At 40.4% G+C, this 20,135-nt stretch overlaps 1 protein-coding gene across 5 annotated transcripts in view; it reads right to left on the reverse strand.

Annotated features, from left to right (window-relative positions):
- Abcb4 (ATP binding cassette subfamily B member 4) overlaps positions 1 to 20,135 on the reverse strand; it is a 57,546-nt gene that overhangs the window by 24,999 nt on the left and 12,412 nt on the right. For 4 of the 5 annotated variants that reach the window (XM_017592474.3, XM_008762697.4, XM_006235999.4 and 1 more), the window contains 10 exon segments: positions 19,219 to 19,410; positions 17,482 to 17,653; positions 16,080 to 16,204; positions 13,351 to 13,522; positions 9,842 to 9,955; positions 8,756 to 8,866; positions 8,431 to 8,556; positions 5,682 to 5,885; positions 4,114 to 4,284; positions 1,677 to 1,838 (listed from right to left, as the gene is read on the reverse strand). In XM_017592474.3, the coding sequence (XP_017447963.1) occupies positions 1,677 to 1,838; positions 4,114 to 4,284; positions 5,682 to 5,885; positions 8,431 to 8,556; positions 8,756 to 8,866; positions 9,842 to 9,955; positions 13,351 to 13,522; positions 16,080 to 16,204; positions 17,482 to 17,653; positions 19,219 to 19,410 (1,549 nt within the window). 5 annotated transcript variants of the gene reach the window in all.

The raw sequence follows: 20,135 nt of genomic DNA on the forward strand, positions 1-20,135 counted from the left end.
CATTTTTATTAGAGAGACACCAAACATGAAAGGTTACATTTTCTACTTAGACACTGCTAGGACAAGCACGAATTTAAGAATAGCCTCAAATCCCTAAGTTGTCTGACAAGCCCCAGCCTGCTAAGCATTAGTCCTGCATTTGGATCAGCAAGCCTACTGTGAGCTGTTGCTATACGTTTAAGAAGCAACTGCATGACTGGCACTGAAATGTGTGAGCTAAGAGGTTGCTCTTATAGAACCATACCCAACAGAGGGAGAGAGAACCGATAGAGACCTTATCCAGAGACTAGGCAAGGCCCCTGGTTGAGGGATGGGGCCACCCACCCATCTCAAAAATATTAACCTTGAATTGTTCCTGTCTAAAGGAAATACAGGGACAAAGAGTGGCATAGAAACTGAAGGAAAGGCCATCTAGAGATTGCCCCACCTAGCGATCCATCCCATCTGCAGACATCAAACCCAGACACTATTGCTGATGCCAAGAAGTGCTTGCTGACAGGAGCCCAGTATAGCTGTCCCGTGAGAGGCTCTGCCAGAGACTGACCAATAAGGATGTGGATGCATAAAGCCAACCATCAGACTGAGCACGGGGACCCCAATGGAGAAGTTAGGGAGAAGGACTGAGGGAGCTGAAGGGGTTTGCAACCCCATAGGAAGAGCAACAATATCAAGCAACCAGACCCCCCCCCCCCCAAGTTCCCAGGGACTAAGCCATCAACCAAAGAATACACATGGAGGGACCCATGGCTCCAGCTGCATATGTATCAGAGGGTGGCCTCATCTGGCATCGATGGGAGGGAAGCCCCTTGGTCCTGTGGAGGCTGGAGGACCCAGCATAGAGGAATGCTAGAGTGCTGAGGCAGGAGTGGGTGGGTGGGTGAGCACCCTCATAGAAGCACAGGGGAGGGAGAAGGAGAGGGGGTTTGCAGAGGGGGGAAACTGGAAGTGGGATAACATTTTAAATGTAAATAAAATAACCAATAAAAAAGGAAATTAAAAAAGGAAAAAATGAAAATAAAAATACCGAAAGAAGCCAATTATTCCTCTTTAGAGAAACTAAGCTATAGGTTAGTTTGTAGAGAAAATTAGCTGTATGAAACATATTTTTATAAATACTGCTGAGTAATTGAAATAATAATATTTCATGGTGTGTAGCTGGAATGTCAAGGGGGAAAATCTGAGATACACGTGTGTGTATAAGCTTCTCACAATGTCAAAGATAGTGCACATAGTTTAAAGTTTATGAACTTGAGTCATAGGAAAGTTTTAGGTTACACATCCTGCAAAACGATTTGCTAAAACAATAGTGTACAATATGAGACCAACTAATAATTTTTTAGGGAGGAGAGCAAGCAGTTTTTAAAACCAACTACTGACCTCCTAAAGCTACAGATGTTGCCACTTGAGGTTTACGAGGTTTGTCTACAAAGCCTTTATACATTGGACTCCTTCTCCAACCACTGTAGATCTCTTTCTTGCACTGGGAAGGAGCTGTGCTTTGGACACATTCCCCAGACAATCAATAATTATTGCTCTAATGAATACATTAATTGTGATTTTTACACTTGCCTGTCTTCACCTGAGCCCTTCACTCTTTCCCAGGTTCCAACTTAAGACTCAATAACTTAAATTCAGCAGCCCAGACAACAGAGAAAGCCATCGGGATGTGCTGCTACCTGCATGTTAACAAGTCTGAAGTAGATCCCTTCCTTCTTTATCAGCTCACTGTGGCTTCCTTGCTCCACGATGACGCCATCCTCAAACCCAGCGATGACATCTGCATTCCGGACAGTTGACAGTCGGTGAGCTATCACGATGGTGGTCCGGCCTTCTCTGGCCTAAAGAAGAAAAGAATGGATCTGTGGCACACCAGGATTATGGCACTAACACACCAGCAGTGAGCAGGCACAATTAAGCCTTGGGCAGATGCCTCTTGCAAGCAGAGGAGAGAGAGCGGCCCTCCGTACTTCTGTGTGCTTGGAGCACAGGCACCACTCTTTTATAAAAGACAAAAGTTACTTCTGAGTTCCAGACCAGACAGGCGGCCAACCCTTTCAATATGAGGGTGGGTTACTCTGGAAGCCTATGGTGTTATCTGATACTAGGAAGTTAAAGATTTGCCCTGATAAGTACCTTCGCATTTCTCTGATGAGTCCCACCTCTGAGCTGTTCGGTGCACCACAGACTCTGGCAGAAGCATTTTAGGGAGATCATTGGGAACTGACAGCCTTCTCCAGAATCCCATATTAACATAATTCCAACGGCTGTAGTGTGGGTATTTGAGGCTAGTTCAAGTTAGGTCTCAAAGATCCTCAAAATCCTATTCTCTAGAGTAAGACCAATTCTGCTGCCTTTTAAACTCTGCCCCATGTGGCTTTTAAAAATGCTGAAATCAGACCATTCCTCTAAGTAATTCAGTGACCTCACATGTTGGTTTAATGAATTGAATGAATATTTAAACCCTAAGTTATACCCACCATATTATTAATGTTATGTCAGTAACAGTAGCTACCCTTTCTGGCCCTCATTAGCTCTATTTGACTAACAATTTCTCACGACTAATAATATCTACATCACAGACTCATCATAATTTAACTTAATTGACCTAAGTACTTTGAATAAGAATAAAGAAGTAGGAACAATCTAAATGCCCATCAGTTGAAAATGGTGAGCCAAATGTGGTATGTCCATATGATTGGAATCTCACCGAACCGTATAAAGGAATAAAACTTAATGCAAATTACAACATTGGTGAAGCTTGAAAATTCTGTGCTACATGAAAAAGACAGCAACGAAGGCCAGCAAGATGGCTCAGCAGGTAAGGGTGTGTGCGACTCAAGCCTGGTGAGACCACTGGATGCTGGGAACCCACGTAAAGGTGGAAGGAGAGAACCAACTCCTCCAAGTTGTCTTCTGACCTCTGCACAAGTGCTGTGGCATGTGTAACACAGACACACACACAGACACACCCACACACGCACACACATGCACACACTCATATGTTATATATATGATATATATCATGCACATATAACAACAGCAAAATCAGCAGCCAAGTACGATTACATTTATATGAAATGTCTAGAACCAGCAAAGCCACAGACAGGACAGGGCTATTGACGGTGATGCCAGCAAGTAATGACTGGCTTCTTTTGTGCAATGAGGTATTTCTGGAGTTAAATAGTATGATTGCAGAACCCGATGAGTATGCTAAATGCCATCAAACAATACATTTTAAAATGGAATTTTTTTCTTTCATTTGGGGATTCTAATCCAGTTTTAATTTTACTTATTTCTGAATTTCAAATCTTTTAATGGGGAGTGATCATAATCACCCTAAGCAGCAGGTACATTGCTTTGATCCAATTTAAGATATCATTGTCAATTAAATTTACAAACAATGATGCCATTATTGCCACAAAACAGATTATTTTGAACTATTTTTAAACTAGAGCAGTATGGAGGTAACCAGAATCATATGTGTGTGCACATATGCATATATGTAATACATCCACATATATATGTATGTATGTGTATTTCCACGTATACTTCAATATAAGTATTTGTCTTTTTACTGATTTAACAACAACAAAAAAAATCCACAAAGATATGTGTTAAAATTTAGAATGAAGTAGGAGACACCCAAGGAAAGGACAGCATGCTATCACTTAAAGTCATTACATAAAAATACCTAAAATTATAAATTTGTCAAATTAATTAATTTGTCAAATTAATTTCTTCACATATTTTAGCATAAGTGCTTTTTGTCAAACAAAATCCATGTGCAAGAAAGAAAAGAAAAGAAAAGGAAAGAAAAGAAAAGAAAAGAAAAGAAAAGAAAAGAAAAGAAAAGAAAAGAAAAGACCACACAGACACACACACACAGTTCCTCCCGCAAGCCTGGGTCTAGGTTCACTGAACCATGCATGGTGGAAGCCGGTGAGGAAGTCATTGACCTCTCTCTGTGTTAATGTAACAGGCCAGGAGGAATCAATAAGTCCCAAGAGACGACCTCATTTCCCCTTTGGGTTTTATTTCCCAATCTGGATTCCCAAAGAACTGGCAAAAGTCTGCAAAACAATTTGCTCCCTGTCCCCGACCCTGGGTGTTTACCTTATCCAGAGCGGCCTGCACCTCAGCTTCGCTTTCTGTGTCCAAGGCTGACGTGGCCTCGTCCAGCAGGAGGATCTTGGGGTTGCGGACCAAGGCACGAGCAATGGCGATCCTCTGTTTCTGTCCCCCGCTCAGCTGCGCCCCTCTGTCACCAACCAGGGTGTCAAATTTCTAGACAGAAAACCCAGAAAAGCTCTCAAAACATATTCTTTTCCAATTTTACATTGTTGGGGATCAAACTTGGACAGGGCCTTTGAGTATGCTAGGAACGCCCTCTACCACTAAGCTACACCCCAGCCTTCTTTTTTTGGGGGGGGGGAAGGATTTATTCAGCTTATACTTCCACATTGCTGTTCATCACCAAAGGAAGTCAGGACAGGAACTCAAGCAGCTCAGGAAGCAGGAGCTGATGCAGAGGCCATGGAGGGATGTTACTGGCTTGCTTCCCCTGGCTTCTTAGCTCTCTCTCTCTCTCTCTCTCTCTCTCTCTCTCTCTCTCTCTCTCTCTCAATCTCTCTCAATCTCTCTCTCCTCCACCTTTATTAACTTGGGTATTTCTTATTTACATTTCAATTGTTATTCCCTTTCCCGGTTTCTGGTTTCTGGGCCAACATCTCCCTAGCCCCTCCCTCTCCCCTTCCTTATGGGTGTTCCCCTCCCCATCCTCCCCCCCTTGCCGCCCTCCCCACAACAATCCCATTCACTGGAGGTTCAGTCTTAGCAGGACCCAGGGCTTCCCCTTCCACTGGTGCTCTTACTAGGATATTCATTGCTACCTATGAGGTCAGAGTCCAGGGTCAGTCCATATATAGTCTTTAGGTAGTGCCTTAGTCCCTGGAAGCTCTGGTTGCTTGACATTGTTGTTCATATGGGGTCTCGAGCCCCTTCAGCTCTTTCAGTCCTTTCTCTGATTTCTTCAACGGGGGTCCCATTCTCAGTTCAGTGGTTTGCTGCTGGCATTCGCCTCTGTGTTTGCTGTATTCTGGCTGTGGCTCTCAGGAGAGATCTACATCCGGCTCCTGTCAGCCTGCACTTCTTTGCTTCATCCATCTTATCTAGTTTGGTGGCTGTATATGCATGGGCCACATGTGGGGCAGGCTCTGAATGGGTGTTCCTTCTGCCTCTGTTCTAAACTTTGCCTCCCTATTCCCTGCCAAGGGTATTCTTGTTCCCCTTTTAAAGAAGGAGTGAAGCATCCGCATTTTGGTCATCCTTCTTGAGTTTCATGTGTTCTGTGCATCTAAAGTAATTACACGCCAGCCTTCTTAAAGTATTTTAAATAGGAAAGTATCATTTTGTAGAAAAAAAATGAAGACAGCTGAAGCTTTGACTCTCATAGTGTATCATAAAGTATAATAAATTAACACAGAATTATAGTAATTACCAACACATATCCCACATGTCTTTAGATTATTTACAAACAGAACGCAGTTTGCAAGCCTTACTTGAGTCATTTAAGGGGTTTACCCAGCAAGGTTGAACCACATTTTAACCCAAACATTAGCTTAGCCTTTGAAGCAAGAACTCAGTCCTTTGCATTTCAATTCTACTTTTAAGGGAGGCTTTACCTGTGGCAGTTTCATGATGAAGTCATAGGCATTGGCCTCTTTGACAGCTTTTTTAATCTCATCCATTGTTACATTCCCACGGCCATAGCGGATATTTTCAGCAATCGTGGTAGAGAACAGTACCGGCTCTTGACTCACCACGCCGATGAATTCCCTTAGACACCTGACGTTAAAGTTCCGGATGTCCTGCCCATCGATGCTAATCTGAAAGAAAGAAAGATTTACTTCTCAATATTTTAAACAACCTGACTTCCAACGCACAAGGGCTCCTCACTAGTATTGAATTCATTCAGAAGTTAGACATAACAAACAGTAATATGCAGGAATAAAATAAAGCAACCATATTTTCCCCGGATACTTTCATATATCTTTTTTCAAGAATGGATAATTGGTTATCCACCATAAGAAAATTTGGATATATTAGTTAATTGTCATAGTGCTTAAAAAATGTCCCCAAGTCCTCTGTATACTCAGGGAAATGCATTCTCTCTCCCTGGGGCTTGACCTCCAGCCCCAGGTAGGTTTTAGGCACGCCACCTTTTTTAATTCCAAACGTTAAATTTAAATTAAACTGTCCCCTTACCTAACTATCCCATGTATGTCTAGATGACATTTTGGTAGTTTGTTATGCTTAAGACACCATAATCTACTTCATCATCTCTTCACTTTTACCCTTTTTATATTTCCTTATTGTTATAAAAACAAATCTCATTAAATTGAAAGACATGATTTATATTTCTATGTTAATATCAATTGCTTACTGGAAATGACAAGTATTTGTAGGACATTAATTCCCTGATGAAAAAAGCTAAATAAATGACTCTTTATAAGTAATTTAATAATGGATAACATCAGCAGAAATATAAAACACATCTGCTTCATTGTATCTTGTTGGAACTGGGACCCATTACTCTTATTTCATAATTAATAGACATGAAGCAGCAGTTTTTATAACACTGATCACTTAAGTTCTTCAGCAATTTAATGCATACATACTATACACCTATATACATATATGTGCACATACATGCATACCCACATACATAGACATACATACATACCCACATACACATACACATACATACACACACATACCTACATACATACCCACATACACACAAATACATACATGTACACACACATACTTACCCACATATACACATACATACCCACACACACATACCCACATACACACATATCCACACACACATGCACATACATACCCACATACACACATACCCACACATACATGCACATACATACCCACATATATACACACATACATACATACCCACATACACACATACCCACACATACATGCACATACATACCCACATATACACATGCACACACACACACACTCTGTTTATTTTTACCTCAACCTCTACCTTCCTTCCAGCACTATCATACTTTCCCTCCTCTTTACAAATCTTTTCCCTAGTTCATGACTTTTTGCTGTGTTTTTTTAAATCCCCTGAGTTTAACCAAGACCATCTATGTGACTATGAGTTTGAAATATCTATTAGAGCATGGAGGGTTCATGGAAGTAGGGGTATAGAAGCAAAGAAATGATTGACCCTCTTCCAGTATCCACCAAAGCCAATAATTTAAGCTAACCATTTCTCAAAAATATGTATTTATCCTCTCTTTTAAAAATTAATCATTCAAGAATTTCATACTTTGTGTTTTGATACACCTACCCTCTTGTCCCAACTCCTCCTAGCTACACCACATCTACCAACTCTGGGTCCTCATTTAAAACACCCATGGAGTCCAACCTGTCTTGACTGCATACTCTTGGACATGGTCATCCACTGGAGTGTAGAAGACCTACCAAGGCCCATAGAGAAAAATAACTATTTATTTTCAAATCATTTGCTCACTTCCTCTAATAAGTAGGGCTGCTTTCCCGACAGGAGTTTCTCAGTGATGGGCTGTAACCTGTGAGTATAAGCCAAATAAACCCTCTTCTCTCCCAAGTGACTTTTGGTTACAGTGTTCATCAATGCAGCAGAAGGAAAGGTAAGGACGTTTGTAAAGTTGCATTTTATACTTGTTGACCAACATCGGAAAACTCAATGTCCTTAAGTTGGGACAGCTGAAGAAAATAAACTGTGAGTTAGTGTTGTTTACTTAGGAGTGCAATAGTTCTGATCCTTGTTCTCTATGCAAGAGAATATCCTTCTTCAGAAACGTGTTCTGAATTATACATATGTTTAAAATGCATATACAGGAAAGGAGAATGAATCAAATGGGTCAAAATAAAAATTATCAGTAGAACTATGTGGAAGGTATTTGTGTTCCCTGCAAGAAAGAACACTCTGACATATTCTCATCCTCTTCCAGAGATTCAGATGTCTCTATGCTATGCAGTTCTTTCTTTTAGATGTCCCAAAGCTAAAGAAAATGATCATCTTGCTGAATTTAGCCACTGTTTTAGGATTCGTGGTTTCTATTGTCAGGCTGTCAAGAATAACTCTATGGAATTTGTTTGTGCAAATCAAGCTCAATGGGAGCAAACCTCTTAGTCATTGGATAACAGAAGAGTCCTTTCCTGTTGCTCTCACAGCTTCTACTAAGGGCATTTGTCCACCTGTCCAAAAATACACATTCTGTCCAGATGCATTGCAGCGTTGTATATTCTTTCCAAAATCAGACTCACATACAGATTTGTTTGTAAGGGAACGATTTCTAAGGGCCTATTTCTGCCCAACTTCCCGAGTTGGGGAATTTGACTCTTCCCACTTACCGTACCCTCTGTGGGGTCGTAGAGCCTCTGCAGCAGCTGGACAGTTGTGCTTTTCCCACAGCCACTGTTGCCAACCAGGGCTACCGTCTGCCCGCTCTTCACCTTCAGGTTGAGGCCCTTCAAGATCTGCAGAGGAGAGAGAGAGGAAGACCGTGTCACGACAAAGCTCCAAAAAGGAATTCAATTATATTTAGAATTTAGGAAAAAAGTATCAATTAAGAGTTTAACTCCAATAGGAAAAAATACCTAAATATCAAAGGAGTCAGACTCTACTGGGAAGACTAGAGGTCAACTTAAGCTAGGTAACTCATGTTGCTGACAGTACCTTGATATTAGCCCGAGATGGGTAGGAAAAGTGAACGTCACTGAACTCCAAATTTCCTTTGATGCTGTCTGGCTTGTGTCCTCTCTCTGAAAAACTGTCAATTTTAGGATTCTAAATAAAACAAAATTCAATGACTATTTTATCAAATAAGCATTTAAATTGTATTTAAAGGAATAGGGTGCATTAAATTCTAAAAATAGAACTCAGAGTAGCACAATCTCCTTCATGTAAGTGAACACACAGTGAGCATGTGGGATATGTGTGTATGTGTGTGCATGTGTGCCATGTGTGTGTCCATGTGCATGCATGTGTGTGTGTCCGCATGCGTGTTAGTGCACAAGTGCATGTGCACGTATGTGTGCATACAAGTGCATGATTTACTAAAACTTTTTTTCTGATAATGCATAGGAATACTCATTTTATTTCCAGTTTTTGGAATATTTTGGCATATATACATAAATTTCAATAAATGGTTAGTTATACATATTTAGACAAATAACAAAAACTTTGGATAGGTCCAGGTATTTCTGCCTTTAGTGGAACTTTTTCTTCTTAAACAATAAATAGAATTGGTCAAGGAGGTGGATTAATGCTGAGCATTAGGAACCATGGAAACTTGCAATGCATTTAAAATTCAGAATTAGATCTACTTCTCTAATTTCTATTACCAACTTCGAATTTTACATGTAAATGCAGCGGCATGCAAAATATTTTCATTATCAATGTAGTCAGTTCAATTTATTCAATGTGGTTGATTTAAGGTAGGGAGAACAAACCTCATAGCAAAACTCTGTTAATTTGGCCTATCCACCATTTATCCCCACCCTACTATTCTGTATAGAAACCATAATCTGGCTACAACATATAAAGGAGGTAAACACAGAAAAGAAGCATCTTTATCCAACACGATAGTAATGGACTAATATAGACACACTCAAGTGAGATCAGTGCTATTAGATCGCCAAATAAATTCACAGTTTCCTGTTGTTACAGTGTATCTTACTAAATAACCTCATAGACTTGATTCAGTACTCAGTTATCAACACCACCGTGACTCCCTCAGCTTTCAGACAATGAAAGACTTACATTATCAATAATGTCAAAGATCACATAGGCTGCTCCTCTAGCATTGGCAAAGGCATCAATACAGGGGGCAGCCTGCCCCACACTGAAGGCCCCAATGAGGATTGAGAAGAACACCTGAGCGAAAGAGGAACCATTAGGAGCAGAATATTATCCCCTGAGTTAGAGCCTGCTTGGAATATAATATATGAAGGATCGAGTTTAGGATTTATTGGACACTTAGCAACGTTTTTCTTATTGAGAAATAATATTTGTACATCTTTATGGGACACATTGTGACAATTTGATACATGTATATAACTAGTGTGATAAGATCCCCCCATCATCTTGCTAAAAATAAAATTGCTTTCAGTAAACAGTAAAATTTATAAAATTAATAAATCAATTTCCTTACCTAAATGTGTTTATTTCCCTTTGTATGCATCAAAAATAATTTTTGTTTAGTCTGCCAAACCGTTTCTTTTTCCCCTGATCATATAGGTATTAGTCATAAAGACTTCTGAAACCTATTTCATTAGCTCTGAAGCTAATGTCACTAGAGAAAGAGTCCCCCGTTAGTGTTTCCTTCAGTTCTTTATCCTGTTCTCTAACTCTGCAAGGAATTGTACAAAATGTTCAACCAAAAATATAACAGATTTTGGCTCCATGTGATTTTCCTTTAAAAGTCTATTATAGATTTATATATGGTCAGATGAACAGAAGTTGAACATTTCACTTTATATCTTAAAAACAGGGTATCTTCCTGTAGTCCATGACGGTCTGAAACTCATTCTAGCTTTCAGTCCCCAGCCCCAGCATTCTGTGTACTGGGACTAAAGGTATGCATTACTATTCCTGGTCAGTTCATCCATTTATAGAACACAAAATTATGTGTAGCACACAAAACCACACATTTCACATCTGTTTCATTGGAACATAAACTGTTATATAAAATTAATACAGTCTGGGACAGGATCCTTCCAGTTTCTGCCTGCACCCCGAGCTGACCTTGTGCCACAGTTCTCTCTACCCAGATCCTGCTGGGAGAAAGTTGGTCTCCCAGGAGTGCTGACAAATCTGAGAGCACAGCTAAGGCCACCACTTCTGCTCCAAGGGACCCACCGGGAGCCCTCAGGACACAGGACTCAAGGAGCAGTCTGGGACAGGATTCTTTCTGTCTGTGCCCTCAGCTGATCCTGTACCACAGCTCTCTGTACCCAGATCCCCTTGGGAGAGAACTGGTCTCCTAGTAGTGTGGACACACAGGCTTACAGGAGGGTCAAGTCACTGTCAGAGACAGCAAGACCAGCTAACATCAGCGATAACCAGATGGTGAGAGGCAAGGGCAGGAAACTAAGCAACAGAAACCAAGGCCACTTCACATCATCAGAACCCAGTTCCCCCACTACAGCAAGCCCTGGATATCCTAACACACTGGAAAAGCAAGATTTTGATTTAAAATCACATCTCATGATGATGATAGAGGACTTTAAGAAGAACATAAATAACTCCCTTAAAGAAATACAGGACAACACAGGTAAACAAGTAGAAGCCCTTAAAGAGGAAACACAAAAATCAACACACAGTTGAAGGAATTGAACAAAACCATTGAGGATCTAAAGATGGAAATAAAAACAATAAAGAAATCACAAAGGGAGACAACCCTGGAGATAGGAAACCTAGAAACGAGATGAGGAGTCATAGACACAAGCATCACCAACAGAATGCAAGAGATAGAGAGAATCTCAGGGGCAGAAGATATCATAGAAAACATTAACACAACCATCAAAATAATTGCAAAAATCCAATACAGTTTCAAGAAACCAGACTAATAGTATATGTAATTTAAGAAACATATAGGAGAAGAGAAATTATTCTTTTCTCTCCAGCCCCGGTAAAATTTCTACATATGTTTCTGTGTTCTCCGAAAAACAGTGGCATTTGTGTCTACAAAATCCAAATGCCTTCCATCATTTATCTATTAATCTCAGTATAAATAAGGACCAATGAGGAAAAATTCTCAATGGAAGTATATGTTAAGACATTAATGCAATGAAGTCATAGATCTTTGTGTGGGGGAGTTTCCCTTTATCTTGGAAGTTACTTTCAGCCTGTGACACAGACATTGAAGTACCGTGACACAGACATTCAAGTACCCATGCTACTAATGTGAACAAATTCATCATGCAAGGTTAATGGCAAAGGTTAATGCTACCTCCCTTATTTATAAAACATTAGGAGGAAATGCAGAAGTGAAAACATGTGGTGAGCTGCCACAATGCCAGCCAGAGAACCCCCAAACTTCACCCAGACCTGCTAAGGCCACTGTAAGGCACATTGTGAGATTCAAGTTCCCACATAGAGAAAGTCTAAGGACCAAATTATATTTAGAAGTTTTACTTTGAAAGAGACAAGTGCAACTTTTGAAACATTTCTGTTTAAATGATTTTTACTGACCAACTCCAACATGGAATATGGCCACAAAGTTTCACTGGTTTATAGAAAATACTACCAAAAATGTACATATTATGACCTAAGTTTGGGAAGAGAAAAACATTCGTATCTGGAAAATACAGACCAAAAGTCACCACCAAGTATACATGGGTTCTTAGAACGTAAGTAATTTAAAATTTAAAAGTTTTTATTTTAGTCATTAGTGTAATTTGAATATATTATTTTCACAATCATGCTATGCGCATATCTATATATTTTTTAAAGTTATTTTGCTACTTTTTTGTCTTTTCTTTTTTTTTTTTTTTTGGAGCTGGGGACCGAACCCAGGGCCTTGCGCTTCCTAGGCAAGCGCTCTACCACTGAGCTAAATCCCCAACCCCTCTATATTTTTATATAACCAGTGAACTAACATAAATTTTATTTTCTATTTTAAAAAGCTTCATGATGTGTAATTTGAATGCTCTTTTACACAATGTCCTATCTGCAATAATAAATGTAAACTCTCTCCTACAGTTAAAGTCAACAAGAGAATAAAGGTAATTCAAATATGTACTATTCTAATCATAAATGTTTTCCATTTAATTTCCACATGTGTGTGTGTGACACACACACACACACACACACACACACACACACACCCCTCCAGTGGTCAAACCATATGCTATTATCTTGTGCCCACTCACCATTAGGACTTGACTTGCATGTTCTAGAACTGCCCACAGGACAGCAAAGATAAGATCTGCAATCACAACTTTTTCTTCCAAAAGAAGAAAGGTGGAAAAAGAGAGCAGATGGGGGTGCAGGGTAGAAAGGTGGCTCAGGGTTAAGAATGTATACTGCTCTCACAGTGACCTGAGTTTGGTTCTGTGTACCCTGGTAGGTGGCTTACAACCTGCCATAACTCCAGCTCCGGGGGTGGGGCGAGCGGGATCCTACACCTCTGGCTTCCATAGGCACCTTCTTTTATACACTACCCTTCCACAAAAACTTAATGCTAAAAGTAAATCTTAAAAAAGGGAAAGACAAGGTTGATGGTGAAGACTTCCAGCTTTCTTACAATTATTAGAGGTCTTACTTACTGTCATGGCATTTCCAATTGTATATTCTTTTGATATAACCAGAGTGGATCCGTACCAGAAGGCCAGTGCATAGGATGCATATATTAACAAAAAGGCAATGCCCATGGAAATGTTGGCCGAGATAGCCTTTTTAATTCCAATCTTTTTGGCATTTTCTAAATGCTTCTGATACCTACCAGAAAACGAAGAGGAAAATGTTACAGCAAGAATAACACTTTACAACCTGAGCTTTAATCAGCCCCTATTCACCATGAGGATAAGGACGAAAGCCATGAAGGTAATAAGGTCTTGAGGATTCCAGTATCCTCGGAATTGACCTGGTCCAGGATTGGTGCTCAGGAGAACGGGCCTAAGCCTGCTCCTGACTGGTCTGACTCATCTCCTTTGAACTCTACTGCACTAATTAGTGTTCCCATGGCTGTCCCAGAATTGGAGCCTCAGTCCCAGGATACAAAGAATCTTCCTTTCAGGATTGAGGTAGAGGGAAAAACAAACAAACAAGCAAACCCAGGGGCTATTCTAGATTCTTTAGTGGCTATATTCTTAATGGAAACCCATGTTTTCCTCTCTTAGAAGAGAAAATCTTCCCCAGGTTGCTCTTCTGGGTAAGGGACAAAAATTCCATATGTTGTCACAGACAAGCCATGGGCTTCTTACTTAGATCTTTTAAAAACCAAGGTGTCGTCCATCGCCAAGCTATAAGGTATAAAGTGGATCTCACAAGAGATATGGGACTTTCTCCATTTTTTTAAATTTTAGTTTCACTGTCTGAGATATGAAGGAAAGAAGCCTATTAACTAACACCTTTTAGGAAGACTATCCTGAGACCGATAGACAGTTATGAACTGCAGTAAGTATACTGACAGGCACATAGCTGGCAAACTCCATATTCTTGTTCCTGTTCTTCCTGTCATCCCAGAACATTACCTCTTCTTATATTTTGTTCATCCTATCACTATCTTAATTTGGAATAGAATTTTGGTATTTGAATATTTTAAACTTGCATCGCTGGCTTCATATTTATATCTACAAATCTTCAGGATGATTTTTTTAAAGATTTATTTATTTATATATAAGTACACTGTAGTTGTCTTCATCCACACCTGAAGAGGGCATCAGATCCCATTACAGATGGTTGTGAGCCACCATGTGGTTGCTGGGATTTGAACTCAGGGAGTCTGGAAGAGCAGTCAGTGTTCTTAACCACTGAGCCATCTCTCCAGCCCCCAGAATGATTTTTAAAAAAATTAAAAAAATGTTTTTACATCAAGTTAAATCGATTCTACTCTTCCATGCTAGATCCAAACGGTGTAGAAATTTCAGTGTTGACTCTGAAACTGTAGAAAGAAATCATATGGGTTTTACAAAGGAACTCTGGGCAGTGGGGGAAATACCACATGAATTAGAGAATTTCTTTTTATCAAAACTCCCCAGCAACATCACTGCGTTTTAGTTTAACCAAATGGTGGATGGGAATTCATTAGGTTTTGTTGTGTTGTTGTTGTTGTTTGTGTGTGTGTGTGTGTGTGTGTGCGCGCACACACACACGTTGCCACACAGAAAGACCTCTCTAACTGCCTTTCAGTACCCAATTCTTGGGGTACTTCACTCCACTGTGAGTGCTGCCTTCGTGGAGTAGAGCCGTGTCGGAGGAGGCAGCCCGTGGACCACATCCGACACTGGCTGCTGCTGGGTGGCTGGGCTTCCAGGTGCATGCAGTGGCGAGATTGACGTGTGCTCCAATGTGATACAGTGCTCCAGTGAGAGTGGGCATGCTGTAATTACCTTCACTTGGCTAACGGAGCGGTATGATTACACCGACATCCTGAGGTCCACCTGAGGGTTAGTGTGCTCTGAGTGGACTACTGTGTACAGGAAGCAGCGGTGAGAAAGGAGAAAAAAAAAAGGAAGACGTTAGAGAACCAGAAACACGTTGGCCTTGAAGAAGGGTAAAGAACAGAAAAATGGAAAATGAAATGGAAGAGATTGAAAAAGCTTTGCGTTTAATACTGGAAACTTTGTAGAGGATTTTCAGGGACTGAATTTTGGAGAGCTGTGGGTATCAAAAATCTCACACATAGAGATGTTTATATGGAATCATATTTCAATTATATCAGGGGAAATTATTTTAATGAGAAAATTACTGATATATGTATATATATATACATATATATATTCTCCCCAAACTCATTGAGATACACATACTAAACCTTTATCAATTCTATCTCAATGAAGTTGCTTCAGTTTGTTTGCTGTTGTGTTGTTTAAGCATTTGCCCATGCCCTCAAACTCATGGCCATGGAGAAGATCTTCTGGCATTGAGGCATTGAGGCAGGTGGGAAGTTCTGTTTTATTCTTACAGAGACCCACACTGTCTCACAGAAAATCCTGCATTGTGACTAGGAAATCCACGTCTCCGTTTTTTACCTCTGTATTCCAGTTTGGAACCCTCTATGGTTCCTTTTAAGCATTTAAAAACATTTTTTTTCCTGACAGGTAAGTCCTTAGGGATCGTCGGACCTCTAATGGGGTTTGTAGGACACGCAAGGCTGAAAACCACAAGTCAGAGCCTGACAAGCCACAGCCAGCAGCAGTAAAGGGTGTTTGTAGCATGTGGGGGAGGGGTCGCCATTAGGAAAAGAGAGAGTAGGAAACACATGCCACAAAAGAATGAATGAAACCGTATAAACGTGGATTTTCTGAACCACCAGACAGAGAAACTTCCTGACCTTTCTAGCTCTTTGTTCTGGCCCCCGAAAGCTATCACGGTCCTGATGGCTCCCAGAGCCTCTTCCGCCACGGCACCTGCTTTTGCATAGGCAGCTAGTTCTTTGTCACTGAATGTTGAGAGTATCTGTGCAGAAGAGAAACAGTCATGGCGTTAGCATCGAGAGAAAGAACAGAAGGCAGTCTGCACAAAGCTTTAAAGCACGTTTCCCCATCTAAACACTTAGTGACGTGCGCTTCATCTCGTCAAAGCCAGGTCTCGATGTGCACCTCCTATAAAGGCTAGATCTGAGCTACTGGAGTTATCAGGGAAAGGAAAACCAGACATAAATCTTTAAGTGGTATATTTGGGAATCGTCCCAAATTCCATCTATCAAAAACCTGTCAAGTAGGAATTTAGGTAAATTAAAAATTTACACCTGAGAGGATTAATTATGCTTTTCCTTTATCATGTAATAATTTATTGTGTTTGTAACAGGCACATATTCATATATGTGAAGGTACATGCGTGTAAAAAGAATATTAATAGCAAAAAATTTTGAATACTACAATCTTATTCCAAGTTGAGCATCCACCTTTCTTAAAGATCTCTTATATTCAACAGCAATACCCAGGGACCTGCCTACCTCTGCCTCCCCAACACTGGCTTTATAAACTTGGAACGTCAAATCTGGGGGTTTTCTAAAATGTGGATTCTGGGGAATCTAACTCAAATCTTCATTATTGCAAGTTAAGTCCCTTTATTGGCTGAGCTTACTCCCCAGTCCTATGTCATGATTTTTAATCAAGATAAAAATGATACTTTCAAACTTATTGATAGTACTTCTATTAGGTAATAGGATGATTAAACAAGATGGCACAGGAGAAAACAATGTCAAAACAAAAGAGATACAAGTAGTTAACTGACTGGCTCATCACGCTCAGATTAGACAAAAATAGTCAGCAAAATTGTTCAGCTCTGAAGCCTTGGTTCCAGTGAATACAATTTTATATGCATGTATTATACATATGCAAAATGTCCAGAATGGGATGTATTTGTCATGGTGAACAACATACCTACCCCATTTAAATCTTTTATATTTGTTCAATCATTTGGAGGACTGTGTTTTTAACTTGTACTTTCTTAAATAGAAATATAGGCATACATGCCATTTCATACACCCCATCAGAAGATTCACTCAGAGAGATAGCAGTGAAATTAAGAGTTGTGACTAAAGCAAGAGCTGCAGTGTTTGGACTCACTCAAGACGTTAATTTTCGTATTAAAGCTCTGTGTGAATGAAACATTCCTGGGAGTGGCTTCCACTGACACTGAGCGCGTATCTGAGCAGCCAGCAGCACTCTGCATACACAAGTCAACTCTCTGTGGGTTAGCACACACGAGTGTGCTCGGGTTTCACAGACCTTTGCCCAAACGGCTGTAGAGAGCCCCAAGATGGGGCTGATGGCCATGATCACGAGGGTGAGTTTCCAGCCTCTGATGAACCCCACTATGAATCCTGCAAAAAACGTGGCTATTGCTTGAAAGAACATTCCAACCTTGTCACCAATTCCTTCACTGATTTTGGAGATGTCACTAAAAAAGATCACACCTAAGTGGTTACAGGCAGGAGGTCTTCAGTCAGAAAGGTAAAGTAGACATTTAATAAATGCTTAGACAAGTAAAACATACCCATCCTATGGAAAACCTCTTACAGAGCCTTAGCCTCCTGGGTATTTTCCCACAAAAATACTACACAAAGGAAACTCAGGATCAGTTCATGCTTCTGAGAAGTTAATGTCATTGAAGCTAATGCTATGAAATTAGTTAATCCTATTACAGGAGCATTAGCATTGTGCACATGAAAATTTGTTTAAAAGAAGGATTTAGGAAAGGTATTATGACAGTAAAAGGATATTCATAGGCAAAAAAAGTTCCATTCTTAATTGAACATCATTTACCCAGAATATGCATATATGTATACATACACATCATACACATATGTATCATATATACATAGACATCATATACACGTATATGTGATTCTTTCTCCTGCCTGCCCTCACTCCCTCCTTTCTTTCCTCCCTTCTTTTCTCTCTCCTTTCCTCTTTTTGAGAGATGGTCTTTCTATATAGCCAAGGCCTGCTTTGAATCTTCGACCATTCTCTTAGCATCCATAGCTTAGTCCCTGGAATGCTTGGGTTCCAGCTCTGGACCACTACAGCTAGTACTTGAAGCTTTCTTTGAGCACTGTGTTGATGCCGAAAATAAAATAAAATGCAGATCTCCCCACTTAAGAGTGCTCCATTCGTAAAGTGTATACAGATAAGTCACAATCCGTAAAGTCTATACATCAGGACCAACTCCTGGTTCTAAGCATCTCAAAGATTCAACCCATACCCTTGTTTGCGTTCTCACTATCAGTGTGACTGTAGTGGGATCATCCAAAGAAAGGAAGTCCTACAATGCTCCTGCAGCTCACACCCTCACATGGCTGCCATTTCGGTTGGTGTGAAGGCCAAAGCTTTTTGGTAAGGCATGGAGGTCCTAATTGCCTTCATTTTCTCTCCTTTTCTGACCTCCTCTGCTCACGTGCCAGAATGTCAAAGATATATCACCTCTCTTCCGCTACTGGAACAAAACGCCAAGGAGACAACTTGTAATCGAGCCTTGATATTTGTTTAGTAAGCAAAGCATCAACACTCTCGAAAGCTAGTCTCTTTGCAATTAAGGCAACCATTTATTTATCCACTCAACCATCTTTATTTGGGGTCTAGTACTTGCCAGGCCTACAGCAAGCTCCATGAAAGACAAATGAGTATAAAACATGCATCTAGTCCTCAAATAATGTGAGAGAGAGAAAGGGAGAGAGGGAGAGAGGGAGAGAGGGAGAGAGGGAGAGAGGGAGAGAGGGAGAGAGGGAGAGAGGGAGAGAGGGAGAGAGGGAGAGAGGGAGAGAGGGAGAGAGACTCTAACATAAATGGAAAACACATTGTGGCACAATCTCTAGAGGCTTCTAGAAATGACTATCACATATGTAATCAACTCATGGCTAATGCTTCAAAGCAGTAGTTTAATGTTGCTTCAAAGCTCTCTTCCCTCATTGATTTTTCACACTGTTTCATCTTTTCATCAAAGTGCAACATTAACAACATACGTACTCTGTCAGCCGCGTGTTGAGTTCGGTGGTGCCCTTGATATCAAACCAGCCCATTTCTTGTCGAAGGATGGCGTGAAAAAATTTTTGCCTGATTTTCCTTATTTGTCGGCCAGCTGCCAAAGTCCAGAAGGAGACTTGGATATAGGCAGCCAAAAGAACTCCACCACCTAGTCCCGAATAGTAGTATGCATATCTGGAAAATAATTGAGGGGGCACTTTGATCTCTTTGTTTCGTTTTGAGACAGGGTCTCCTTGTGTAGCTCAGGACTGCCTTAAATTCATTCTGTAGCCCAGACCAGGATTGACCCTCGAACCTTCTGCCTCAGCTTCCCAAGGGCTGAGATATCAGGCATGCCAGCCACACAGGCTCTTGGGGAAGAAGTTCAGAATTGGAAATCGGTTCAATTTGCTAAAGAAATCATAAACATACAGGATATTATCACAAATATACATCCGTTTTCCTCTCTTCTTCAATGGCAGGATGAGTGCTGCGTAATAGAAAACCTATTTGCCTGAAACATGGCATGATGAAACCTCAAATGAATGTGGTTAACTACGTAAAAGCAGTGTCAGTCTTAAATTGGTGACAGTTTTCATAACCGTAACCTGGGCTTAAATGTTCACAATGAAAGTGTCTCTACTCCTACCACATGGCAACCGGCAGCAACCATACAAAGCATGCAAAATGGTTCTGTGTGTGAAGTTTTCCACATTTTTAATTAAAAGAAAACATCTTATCTGGCAGACTCAAACTTTTAAAATTAATTTTGTAAAAAGGTAATAAATTCAAATCGATCTGGGACGGAAGTGCAGCTAATTGAGTAGATGGTGTCTTTAAAAGTAATAAACCCCAGTTCCATGATCCAAGATCTACTTTTAATCTATTTTTACAAACTGTTTTCAATTAGCCCCCAGGCC

This window comes from Rattus norvegicus, chromosome 4 (assembly GCF_036323735.1).
Source record: "Rattus norvegicus strain BN/NHsdMcwi chromosome 4, GRCr8, whole genome shotgun sequence".
Classification (NCBI taxonomy): Eukaryota; Metazoa; Chordata; class Mammalia; order Rodentia; family Muridae; genus Rattus; species Rattus norvegicus.